The 12,912-nt window shown below is 31.2% G+C and overlaps 2 protein-coding genes across 4 annotated transcripts; one reads left to right on the top strand and one right to left on the bottom strand.

Annotated features, from left to right (window-relative positions):
• Nucleotides 1-5,315: 5,315 nt before the first annotated feature.
• On the bottom strand, nucleotides 5,316-7,931 carry LOC108557560 (ER degradation-enhancing alpha-mannosidase-like protein 2). Its single transcript, XM_017914120.1, has 8 exons — nucleotides 7,765-7,931; nucleotides 7,590-7,700; nucleotides 7,351-7,536; nucleotides 7,042-7,285; nucleotides 6,855-6,960; nucleotides 6,368-6,592; nucleotides 6,040-6,296; nucleotides 5,316-5,979 (listed from the first exon to the last, which is right to left on the bottom strand). The coding sequence occupies exons 1-8, from the start codon at nucleotides 7,860-7,862 to the stop codon at nucleotides 5,332-5,334; spliced, it is 1,875 nt and encodes a 624-aa protein (XP_017769609.1). The 5' UTR covers nucleotides 7,863-7,931; the 3' UTR covers nucleotides 5,316-5,331.
• Nucleotides 7,932-8,626: 695 nt separating this feature from the next.
• LOC108557561 (PHD finger protein 21A) lies at nucleotides 8,627-12,360 on the top strand. 3 transcript variants are annotated; one of them, XM_017914122.1, is made up of 9 exons: nucleotides 8,627-8,897; nucleotides 9,665-9,833; nucleotides 10,367-10,408; nucleotides 10,779-10,844; nucleotides 10,904-11,040; nucleotides 11,319-11,571; nucleotides 11,627-11,855; nucleotides 11,921-12,064; nucleotides 12,122-12,360. In XM_017914122.1, exons 2-9 carry the CDS (start codon nucleotides 9,738-9,740, stop codon nucleotides 12,343-12,345), a joined length of 1,191 nt encoding a protein of 396 aa, XP_017769611.1. In that variant the 5' UTR covers nucleotides 8,627-8,897; nucleotides 9,665-9,737; the 3' UTR covers nucleotides 12,346-12,360. The 3 variants fall into 3 exon arrangements, with proteins under 3 accessions (XP_017769611.1, XP_017769610.1, XP_017769612.1); XM_017914121.1 differs by having other exon boundaries at nucleotides 8,627-9,210; XM_017914123.1 differs by having other exon boundaries at nucleotides 8,627-9,210; nucleotides 12,127-12,242.
• Nucleotides 12,361-12,912: the final 552 nt, after the last annotated feature.

The raw sequence follows: 12,912 nt of genomic DNA, 5'->3' as shown, positions 1-12,912 counted from the left end.
ACACGAAAACACTCATCTCGAACAACAATATAAATATTTATTTACCCTGCAAGAAGAGGAAGGCAAACACGTCCTGTCCTCAGTTCTTTCAAGTCAACAAAGAAATTGATTAATTGAAGTATGGAATTGAAGCTGGAAGATGCGACAAACTACTTTCCGAGCACAAATTAGTCTTGTAGGAGAAATAGAAAAATAAAGAAAAAACGTAAATGCAGTATGTGGGAGATGTGGCAGTTGGTCCATTCGACGAAGTAGAAAACTAATACGTAGCAGCATCTGCACAAGAAACTTGATAAATTGCATTTGTAAAGTTTATTTATGATGCTGAAGAAATTAAGAGATCAGTTGATTAATTCATGTAAAACTGAAAGTTGTACGCAATATATAATCATCAAAAACAATTTTCAATTTTACTTGGAAAACAATTTTGTTTATTATATATCTTATCCATGATGTTTAACACATATATTAAGTAAAAGAAATGAAGAAGAAACTAATACAGAAAAGCAACTGCATATTGATCTTGATAAAAATGCATATGAAACGTTTTCTTTTATAAATTTTAGGTAAAAATGTTTATAACAAATCTAAGAAACTATGAAAATTACCTGTAAGATAATGTATTACATTAAATGTTATATAGATAATGGTGTCAATAATAAGTACATAAAATGAGAAGCTTAGATCGTGTTCGATAGTTAAGCAACGTGTATCACAGAATACTTGAACTGGTGATCTTTTATAATGGCGCAAAAGGTTTTGTTCCCTCGGGCAAGATATACATACTCAAACGTAAAATGATTTAGTATAAATTTATGAAGATTTGCCGCCCTGGGCAAATGACCGCTTTAACCATTCGGTAGCGCCGTCCTTGAATAAGATTGTAATAAGAACGAAGAATATTTGATAGAAGGCACTTGAAAGTTATCAATGGCGTCTTAACAAACACAATTGAAGTAAACAAGAACTTATAAAATCTGATGTTACCAAAACGAAATAAATATAATGTACTATTCTACATTTCATTCATAGTTAATTGTGTATTCATTAGATTTATAGCGAATGCTGATATATAAAACACTTTTGTTCTCTAAGTAAATGTACAATTGTCTCTCTAACAGTAATTAATTTCCTGCGGCGTGAACTAGAACAATAAAATTGTAAAACACTATTTACGTAGTTCTGAACTCCGACTATCTCCGCTTAATTAAGTATACAATTCGGGAATTCTCATTGCAGTTTCTACATTAAAGTATTCAGCCAATACTTCTTCAATAATATACAACTTTATTAAGTACACTAACCTTATGTTTTATGTAGCATTTAACGTATAAATAAAGTATAACTATTAAAAATAATAATAAAAATTATACAATTTCAGAACAAACTCCTTCTTGTCATAACCAAGAAGAACAAACATTCAATTAATATTAACTAAGAATATAATATTTGTTGTTTGTCTATTCTTATGTGTCAAATGCGATAATGTTAACATTAATTAATGATGTTGATGAATTTCAATATACTAAATAAATTGCTAAACAAAGATTTACAATTTATTATTGTTATAACAATTATTGCAATCATTTTAAAACTACTTTTCAATTGTGTTTTAACAAATTATTTTTTCTCATGTACTAAAAGTAAAAGTTAATAATAAGTTTGAAATTATTTAAATATGTTTATAATATTAGTATTTACTGCAAAAAATTACCAAAATATAAACTTAACATAATAACAAATATAAAACTAAATTAAACTGCTAAAAAGGGCTATTGACCACAGGTCTTTCTGCCCTTTAAATATGATTTAATCATATTGGGTGAAGTAAAACGAGCGTTTTGTCACATACATCGAGCTTCTTCTTGAGACCTTATGCAAATGGTTCCAATCGGTTTTCTGGTTAATCTTCAGTTTCTGGGCAATGGAATAAGTGCTCGCATGTCGGTCCAACTCGACGATTTTCATGATTTTATCAACATTTTCGATGATTGGCCTACCAGAGCGTGTCTCTTTTTCGACATTAATATTACCAGAAAAGAAGCGCTGGAACGAACGCTTTGTTGTTGAATTCGATATTGTATTTTTTGGTACTGAAGAAAATATCGAATTTTCTCATTTTTTTTACCTCCATCTTGTAACGTTGTAACACACAACTGGATTCACTAAACTCAAAACTGTCAAAGAACTTTTTTAAAACGTTATGTCGCCTTTAAGCCGCAGTATAGATTGATAAGATTCAACGTATACATCATGAGATATGGCACACTAAAGCCATGTAACGAAAAACGCTCAGAACTTTTTACTTCACCTACTATTTGTTATAGATTTAGAGATAATTGAAACATAACATTTAGAGATAATTGAAACTAATTATTTGATTAATTCGTAACGTTTAATAACATTTGTTTACAAATATCAAAAAAAACATAATTAATTTATGCATGAAAGTAAAATCATGTGTAGTTTTTTTTTAATTCCCGGTACTTTATTTATGATGATGATGAATTACGGGCGGGACATACGCATGCTACGCAAATGTATTATTTATTTTGATAAACTAACAAATTGGAAATTATAGACGCATAATAGATTAACTTTATTCATAGTTAGCACTATCAATTTCAATCATCATTTGTTATACAAATTTTACCCAGATTGATCCATTAATTTTGATGTAAAAAAAATATATAGACATAATAATCAATTTAAGAATTAAAGAAAATGTTAGTTATTTATTAATAATTATTATATAAAAAAAACGATTGTAAGACAAGCTAAGATCTTAATAAATAAAACAATATTAATTTCCAATTACAAAATATACAAATATATTTGTATCATGACTACAGATAAACACATTATGTAATACTTTCACTACAATTGCATTGTATAAAACGCTTAATTACTTTTTAAAGATATTCATTTAACGTTTATTCGTAATTACAATATAATTAGTTATAATAATATAAACAATATATATCGTTTTTCAATGATAATTGTTTTCGTTCTTGTATAACGTACCTCTTGTAAGTATTCCACAAGGAGCTCCCAGCTCTGTAACGTATTTATTAATAATGTGAGCAAGATATTTATACTTATTCTAAAGTCTTCTTGTTCGCTAAGCAAATATACCACTGTTACTTGGAAGAAATGTAATGTATGGGCGTGAACTAGAACTTACAGTACAATTGGAAAACGTAGTTTATTGTGTTTTAAACTTTGACTTACAACAGTTGTCTTCATTACTTCTAAATTTATATAATGTACGAAGTTTACTCATGACTTTGCCAAAATATCTGATTTAACCAAAAATGTTTTATTTAATAAATTAATAACATCAAAATATATACACTCTTCAAAATACAGTTTTCAATTATCGTAGCAATAAATCTATTGAGTCTTAATTACTTAATTATATTATTATTATTATGTAATTATTAATATATATTATTTAATATATAGACCAGCGTTTGTCCACTTTTTTTTTTCAACATATTTATTTTTAATAGTACTGCAACACAATTGTTTTTCTTAGCTTGTGACTTCTGTCATTTCGCAACCATAAAAAAATTAATGCAACCCAACAAAGGATTGCGACTGTGAAGTAGACTATTATATAATCATAATTCAGTCTATATACAAATATAGACTATACTGAATATATTGCATCTAAATGGAATCGAATTCATATGTATATATTTGTATGTTAGTATCATATTACCAGTGCTATTAGTACTAATAAGACAAACAAAATTGATGATCGGCGCCAGACCTAAATCAATTTAACTTAGATATTTATTTATAGCTTCAACAAATTTAATATAAAGCACTATAATAAGCTAAATTCAGCTAAATAATACTGAATTCAGCTAAAGTTGCACGAAATGTGCTTATTTATGAAAATCCATTTTTGTTACTATTTTAGTTATTTTTTCATTTCATTCATTAGCAAGATAATGAGATTTTTCATTTAATACCATAAATCCAATTTATTCGCATCTATTTTTACGCACACTCATTTCTTAAGAGTGTATAAATTTGAGTAATGTGCTATAAATGCTTATGAAACTGTCGAGATATGTGCGGGTACGCAACGGTACGAAATGATAAAGAGGAAATATGTAGTAAACTACACCCTGAACAGTAATAAATAATAAAAATAACATTTTTGTCATTCTAGATAAAAGTAACAATATTATTTTAAGCTTTATTATTTTATGATGTTTTCATTTTCTGCAACCTAATTTATTTAAATTTGCAAAACTTTTATAATTTAGTCTTTTTATAGATATATTTAGTGGTAATATATTTCTCAATAAATAAATTAGAAAATGCTAAACAATTTGTTAAATTTTCATTTTATTATTTTTCGAACCTGTAAATTAAGTTTTATTAATTTTATTCATTGTGCTCTTAATATAAGATGTTTAAGTAAGCAAATAAGATTTATTTCTTGAGATTCTATCAATGGAATGGATTGTCTTTACGTTGAAGAAAGACTTAAACTTTTGTTCTGGAATAAAATGTAATTTTATTTGGTACATTTCATAAATAACTAAAGTCTTATTTTATGACGTCTGGTATGATTATTTTTTGCCTAAAAGTCGCTGTACGACAGGGTCAAATATTATTGTCCATACTCTCTTGGGTCTCTAATAAAACCCTCATTTTCTCCAATTGGTCAATGCATAAATGAAAGAAACGAGATTCGAAATATCGTTATGTTTCTTCTGTAGCTGCAATAAATACAATTCAAACAAATGTAATTTCGATGCGATTAAGTTATTCACGAACTTGTGCACTTTTCAGCTCTTTACAGTTACAAATCTGTGCAAGCTAAGAGTTTAAACTTATGCGGAGGGAAAAGAGAAATAAAAATAAATCGTCTAAAGTTCTCGGATAGTCTTTTGTGGAGACCACCGTGTGTCCGTATTTATCTGAATCTCGGGGGGGTTGAGTTATGGGACAACGTTATGGACGAGGCGGGCGCAAAGTGGTTTTTGCGCTGGAGAAGTTCGCGATATAATAATGCAGTATTCATTAGGTTGCGTCGCGCGTCTTCATTTTTCCGCCTCCTTCGTTCCTAAATAAAAAAAGGGCCAATGTTTCTGGCAACATCAGTCTAGCAGGAAGTCGCTTTTATTGAAGCCAAGGAAAACACCGAAAAAAAAAAAACAGTAAATCAATAAAGCAACGAAATTGAAAGGGTGAATATTTATGTGGTGAAGGAAGGAATTGCTTTTCTGCCATGGTTTGCATCAGTTATTAATTTTTTATTACTTTTCTTTCATTTTTTTTATAACATAAATATTAAAGAATAATTTAAATTTAAAACATTTCGCCGAAAATCGAGAGCTTCTGCATAAACGGCTGCGCCTGGCAACTCAAAAGTTTATAGTCTTTAGAAAAACTGGTGTTCCTAATTGTGTTTTGCTCGCGGATTTTCAATAGCAATTCTTGAAGATTATATTTCTTTTCGGTATTCGAGAACACTTGCTCGACGAATTCTGGTATGAGGGACGAGGAAGTCAGGACATCCTCGTATAAAGTGGAATTTGATAATTGCTCTGAGTTTTCATCCGCATCTTCGGGTTCGTCTAGCTTGTAGTTCAAATCGGGCTCAGCAACAGGGTCTTTTGGGTTCGATTTCATCGCCGGGCGTTTTTCTTTCTTCATCTGATCGATGCTGACACCTTCGAAGGAATGATGATTGGTGAAGTCTTGGATGTTGATTTTAGGCGTCTGGGTGCAGCAGTGCAAGGCACTCGGATCGATTGGATGGGCTTCAGTGTTGAAGATATATCCGCCAGCTTCAATCAAGCATTGCCCATTGGGCGTATCTATGATCTTTCCATGCCCACCCTGATTATGTATAAAGTTGTCAGTGTCGAAGAGCAAGTATAGATACTTCGTGGTTTCGGCTAAGAAAAACGATTCCATGCGATCCTCTTTCCTATGATCTTTAACATCTTTTATCTGCAATAAACAAACAATTAATGTACATCAAACTTTTAAAATAAACTGATTTCTACGTACGGTTGCGTAACCGCAAGGCGTTTTGGCACTATATTGAATACTTTCTAAAATATCGACCCCGACTTGAAGTAAATAAGGATCCCCAGTGGCTCGGTATAAATACATCACAGATTCTATAAGCTCTGGGCGCAACGGGTAATTCTCCCTGTTTGCACCAACTTCTAATTGCGGAATGTTGTAGAATTCAGGCGTAAAACCATACTGACTCCACACTTGGTGATAGTTGTGCAATGTCCTCATCGCACTTCCTGTATCACCTACAGACAAACGAAGAAAAAAGTAAGAAAAAAAAAGCACTTCCTCCAAATAATTTTGTTTTCTCATTTACCGAATAAACTTAAGACCCCTGGCCAATAGGCTTCGAGGGATTGGAAAACTGGTAATGTCACAGTTCCTTTGGTCATAGATACCCACAGATACCAGTCATTGTGTTTTATATGCTTATCTATGCCCTTTCGCGCTGCCCAGAACATGTCCATTAATTCTGGCTTTTGTAGGAGAATCGCGCCCTTTACTAAATATTCAAAGTACGAATCGACTCCGCTTCCAATCCCTAAAACATTCCATTACATATTCTGTATAAATCAATTGTCCTCGCTACAAAAGAGATTTATAATATTTTTATTATTCATGCTGTTGGATTAAAGTTTCGCCTATATTCAAATATTTACTCTCTTAAGAGATAAGAAAGAAAATATATTGTGAAAACTGAAAGTTAAATATAAATTTGAATTACTATATGCAAACTGAATACGTGTCATTAAAGAGAAACGCTACTGTAATCCAAGCGTGATTATCATATAAATTTAATGTACCAGCATCTTGAGCAGTCCAACGGCCTGTTGCAACATCTATATGATTACCAAAGAGTCCAATTTGGGACCTGTGATTGAAGAGCGAATGCAGCGCGTTCATAGCTACCTAGAATGTATGCAAGTGTGATTAATATTGGGTGTTCGAATGGAAGGTGATCTCAGAAACTCATGGAACGGTAAAATATACTTCTTCATATAGAGGATCCCCCGTTAGCCTGCTCAAAGTGCCGAATTCCAAAATAAACGTTCCGATGCAGGCAGTGCAGGTGACGGTCGTCTCGCCGTTCGGCACACCGTGTCTAAGATTAACAGTACCATAGGGCATTCCCGTTGGCGTATCGAACGCCACCACCAGCCGTTTGGCAACATCTTCAGCTAATCTCAACAGAGGCCCATTACATGGCCATCCTGGTTCTAAATCTACACCAGCTCTAAAACACAAAAGTGTCAGTCACAACATCTTATTCTCAATTACAAATCAGTAAAAAACAGTTACTTTTGTGAGAGTAAATGGGCACTTAATAACCCACCAATTATCCTAATATTAGTCTCAAATACAGATACATTAATATTTGCATCAAAGTTCTCTTTCATTGTGAGTATATTAACTACCCTCCGGAATTCAGTATAGTTGCCCATGATGGCTAATGTGTCGAGTGCATCTATTAAAGTTAATGAATAACTAAAAATAATAATAATTATAATATACACTTTTTTTTTAGTACAGATTCCCACCTTCCGTAAGTATCAATCCCATCACAGCTTATTGGTCTCAGCTCATCATATGGATAAGCAAATTTTAAATAACTATCGTAGGCATGATAGAACATTGACCTCACCTCTTCCCTGCATAATAAAGGCATATTATTATTTAATTGGATAAAACAATTAGGAAACTTTTGCTTCTAACCTAAACTTAATCATATCATCTTTGTTGTAAATCCTTAAACTATTGCAGCTGTAGCCTAGCAACAGCACAATTAATATATGTATATATATCCTTCTCATTATAGTATAATGTTAGTTGATAAATTATGGTTATGTTACTACATGTTAATAGAAAAACTAAAATTTGTCTCGTCAGCTGTTGTTGACTTGGAAGCGTGTAGTTCATATGCACCACATTTTAGTTCAAATTGAAAAAATAACATATTTGTTTTATAATTTTATCTCGTGATAACGTTACATAAATAATCAAATTTATATGTTAATATTTCATAATTAAATAATTTACTGATTATAAATATCTAAAAATGAAAAGAATATAGCAATTTCTTACCATGATACAAATATACAGTTATATTTGTAATATAATAATTTTATATAATATATTTGAGAACTTTATTAATATTTTAATTATATATTTTGTTTACAATGTTTTTTTTTATTGTTGCTATGGTTAATTTAAATTGTTAAATCAATCTGCCTTGAACTTTAACACAATATAAATGTTGTAGATATTTCATTCATTATATATAATATCTCTAATAATAGATTAGATTGTTAAATATATTATATAAGTTTATTTGATGTTTTTATTTATTGAAATTAGTTAGATTAGTGAGTTAAATGAACTACTTCAATAGTAAATATATAAATTAAATGTGAATAAAATAGTTATGCAATTAGTAAAGTGATAATTTATTTTCCTATTATTTATATCAAGAATATTAGTGCAAATAAAGAACTAGACTTTTAAAGAAATTTGAAGAGTTCACCAGCATCATCTGTTGGCAACAAGAGAAAGTTATTCATTTGCTAATATAGTTTGATGTGAGACAACAGTTGGGGCATTCAATTATTCTTTATTGAAATTGTAGTGTTGTTCAGTTATATAAATATACAGAAAATAAAACTACAAGGTATACATATGTCATTAAGAGTATACGAGTTGCAAATGCTTCATGACTTCTTGAAATAAATCATACTTGGGGTTATAGTTTGTAATAGAAATGGAGGCCAGTGCGTTCCTTATTGAAATGTTTTAAACATTCGTACTGACAGTATCCTGCATTACCAACGCAAATCAATTGCTCGCAACAGGTTTGTAATTGAGATTGAATTAGTTTATCAACATTATTTGGAAGAGGTGCAACACCTTGGATCGCGACAGTTGAAACGGAGGAATAAAGGAAACTGCAATTCCTTTTTTGTATCAACTTTTGGTCGTTCGCAGTAAACCGAAAGCAGAGCATAGTGATCTGTGGATTGGAAGTTATTGTTTTTTTCAATATTATATTTGTCTAACGCCCCCTCCAACCGTCCAGAGAAACTATTGCTTTGTTTTTTTTTGGTACGCAAGATTTGGTGAGGGTGAATGAGTAATTAGGAGGGTGATAGAAATTTCCTGTTAGCGGTAAGTGATTTATACTAGTTGTAGTTATTTCTTTGTAGATGTTAAATTATTTTATATTTGCTTTGACTTTTAATTACTTACGTAGTTTCGCGCGAGAGAGTGAGATTTACATAACATTTTGGTGAGGCTTTAATAATTCGTGGGCCGTGATTCATTTATAGTTACATTTTTTTAAAACAGATAAGTTATGTTTATACATGAATGTAAACACCATTTTCCGTGTTTTCCTCGCTTTGTGTCTGTCGAAACAAGGAAAATAATCGGCCAAGATAAACGTTATTTTTTTTTCTCTATACTTCATTCGGACTTCCCCCCAAGATCTTAACTAAATAGTACGAAGCTATTCCCGTTTTGATAAATGAGTAACGCTATTGTTCGATTATTGGAATCCAAGCGGTCCGAGCGTAACAAGTGTGCGGATTCGGAATCTAAGTAGAATCTTTTCTTGTTCCAGCGTGTTAGTTGGTGAGTGCGCACACAGAGTTTATTCGCGTGCTGCAAAGTTTGGAGTGAGCTTTGGAGAGAAAATGAGGAACACTCTGAACGCGGAGATTTCGAGGGAGCTTCGCAGTTTGCTGGAGAAAAACCAGTCACAGCTGAAGAAAGGAATAAAACAACACCAGGTGAGTGATGATGTGCTCGATGGGAATAGTTTTCTTACAAAAAACAGACGGAATTGTACTTTGTTTAATGTTACCGAACGAAAGCGGTTTTCGTGACATGCCCTGAAGTTGGCTACGCAAGCTAGAAAATCTAATACAGAAGGAAATGTATCCGTTTGGGAAATCGCTACAAAGTCGTAAAAGTAAAAGAACGAGATGAATGCATAATTGAAAATTGTTTCACAACTTGCTTTTTTTTTTTTGGTTCGCCATTTAGTCAATCTTGTTTACCCATTACAAACCAACTTGATTTCAAGGATGTTTTGTTTAATACTCATTATTCTTTCCTAAGTCAACAAATTCATTGAAATCTATCTCAACACATTAATTACAGATATTTTTTAGATTCCAATAAATACAAATTAAAATCAGTTAAACAAATAAACACCTTTCAATTGGACTTTCTGTGTAAATTTCAAGCAAGTTGTTGTTCAATTCATACATGTAAACACATTTTTCAACAACAGTAAAATATATGTATTTTCTTTTTATAGACACTTCTAAGCAAACTCAAAGATATAAAAGATCCTCATGAGGTATGTATTACAATTTATTTATTATTTATATAGATTCTTTTTTTAATTAATTATGTCATTAATCCACAACTCAATTTAATATTTTTGTTTAGTTAATTCTAATTAAACAAGAATTACTTATTTACTGTATTTGCAATTAGATAAATTGCTGTATTGCTATATTAAATATTGAGAATTCATAATGCTCTATAATAATCATACTCGATTGTTTTAGAACTAAAGAAGACAATTTTATAAAATTATAATTCACCTATTAACTTAAACAAATTGCATAATTTATTTTTTATAAGCATGTTATTAATGTTAATATTTATAATAATTGTGCAATCTAATACAATTAAGATATTTTTCATGTTTATATCTGTTATAGAATAAAGAAGTGCAAATATTAATTGAAGAGACAAGACAAGAAATTGTCAATGTTGGATTGGAGCAGGTAATGTATAATTTACTATCTACAAATGTAGCATATTCATTGTTTTCTTTGATTTGCAGAAAGATTTGGTGGATCGCTTGCGGAAGGAGTACAAGACAATACAAAGAAATGCCAAAGCTGCAACAGTTAAAAATGGTTTGGAGGAAAGAAGGCTTAACTTGACATCTGCTCTAAATCGAGCAAGGAAGCAAGATATGTAAGTTGTTTTATCATATAATGAATTTAAATCCTGCACTATTCATATTGTTAAGCTTTCTAATTTTTTCTGAAATTGCATATATATTTACTTTGGAGTTAGCACGCCATTGTGTTTTGTTAAACTGTGAGTTTTGCAGTCTCTGAAATGAAATAATAACAAAAATCATTGCCACAATAATAAAATATAGTATAAAAGCATGAATCATTGCAACAGGATTTTTATATTTAGGTATGTGTATGTTTTTAATAATGTTTGACTATATTTTTGTGTTTCAGTATAAAAAGATCTACATCTCAACAATCGGCTTCGCCTTCGGAGGAGTCAGAATTGCAGTCAGGTCCATCATCGCCTGAACCATGCGCCCCGAATCCTATTAATCCTCAGGACATCTCGCAGACAGATTTTCTTACATATTTCGGTTTGGCTACGCACGATGTATTCAAGGAAATCCAGAACAAACGAGCTGAAAGAAAGAGGAGGCGGACGGCGAATCCTCAGTTTTTATATACAAAAGGCTGGGATATATCTGTAAGTTCATTTTGAAGCGTTGTTTGTAACCAATTCACATTACGCCTATTTTTAGAAACGAAAACGCAACATGTACTTAGCAAACGCATCGCCCCCAAATACCAGGCAGTCTGTTAAGAATAAAGCGCGAGGTTCATCTCCGACCTTCAAGCAGTCCAGACCCAGTTCGCCTGTTGACAAGAAGTTATCTATTCCCAACCTGCCCAGTGGACTTACGATAGAACGGATAACGCAAGCCCGATCTACTGCTGATACAAAGACTTGCATAGAATGCCGCTTAGGAGGTAGAATATTTATTTAAAAAAAAAATAGTTTAATTTATTTTTATAAAATACTTTTAAAATTTTAGGCTATTTGGTGATCTGCGAGTTCTGCACGAACGGATTTCACATCAGTTGTCATAACAGACCGCTGGTGCAGCAACCGAAACATTGTCCAAAATGTTACAAGGATATGAAAAACAGTGCGATAGCTGCGAATGCCGAATTGAATGGTAAATAATAACGTTTGCAATATGTTGATATAAGTAATGATGGTAATTTTTGTTTAGAGAAGTTGAAGGAAAGACAAGATCTAGTAGAAAGAAATAGAGAGCTGACTGCCGACTTAACACAGTTGCAGGATCAGCATTCTCAGCTGACAATCAGCGTCAAGACTGAAGATAAAGAGAAGAAAGAATTGTTAGCCGAGCAGCAGTCAACGGAATTAAAGATACAGAAGATCGTCACGTTCATCAACAGCGTGAAGGACCTACAAAATATAAAAGTTTCATGAAATATTCTTCGGTTGTTATCAGTTGTTTGTATTTTATTATAGTTTTAATTAATAAATTTATTTACTGATTATTTTTGAAAACCCATGTCTTTAAATTGTACTTTAATTATGATTGACTTATTATTTTTTTCAACTAAGAGTTCATTTAAACAATTGAAGCATTTATTTGTCATTTTTGTTTACAGACGAATAACATTTTGTGGGTGACGTTTGTTTTTCAAGTGTTGTGCAACTCTTTAGTGAAATATGCATTGATTGCAGTTTGAAAGTCGTGATGGAATGTAAATGAGAGAGCCGTTAAATAGGTGAGTAATAATTTACTAGCTTGTAATCTAATACCTCGCTTTACGGCCTAGATAAGAAAATCGAAAAGCCGTATAACGAATCAATTAATGATATAAATTCAATAGGATCGGTTCCAATTTTTGTTTATAAAATAACGTAGTTTTTAGATTAAAATCCATATTTTTCTTTCATTTGAAAATGCTTACATATAATAAAAATACATAACAAGTATAATAATAAACTGAAACTAAAAATCATTATCACGCTATTGTAGATTGACGT

This window comes from Nicrophorus vespilloides, unplaced genomic scaffold, assembly GCF_001412225.1.
Source record: "Nicrophorus vespilloides isolate i.1.1-1 unplaced genomic scaffold, Nicve_v1.0, whole genome shotgun sequence".
Taxonomy (NCBI): Eukaryota; Metazoa; Arthropoda; class Insecta; order Coleoptera; family Silphidae; genus Nicrophorus; species Nicrophorus vespilloides.
Note: the sequence above shows the minus strand (reverse complement) of the source record. Positions and strands in the feature narration are given on the sequence as shown.

Coding starts and splice junctions, on each gene's coding strand:
- LOC108557560 (XM_017914120.1), bottom strand. CDS start 7,862: ATGAGAAGGATATATATACATATATTAATTGTGCTGTTGCTAGGCTAC. Junction 7,701..7,764: donor GATGATATGATTAAGTTTAG/GTTAGAAGCAAA, acceptor TTTATTATGCAG/GGAAGAGGTGAGGTCAATGT. Junction 6,961..7,041: donor GGGATCCTCTATATGAAGAA/GTATATTTTACC, acceptor CATACATTCTAG/GTAGCTATGAACGCGCTGCA.
- LOC108557561 (XM_017914122.1), top strand. CDS start 9,738: ATGAGGAACACTCTGAACGCGGAGATTTCGAGGGAGCTTCGCAGTTTG. Junction 11,572..11,626: donor CAAAAGGCTGGGATATATCT/GTAAGTTCATTT, acceptor GCCTATTTTTAG/AAACGAAAACGCAACATGTA. Junction 11,856..11,920: donor CATAGAATGCCGCTTAGGAG/GTAGAATATTTA, acceptor TTAAAATTTTAG/GCTATTTGGTGATCTGCGAG.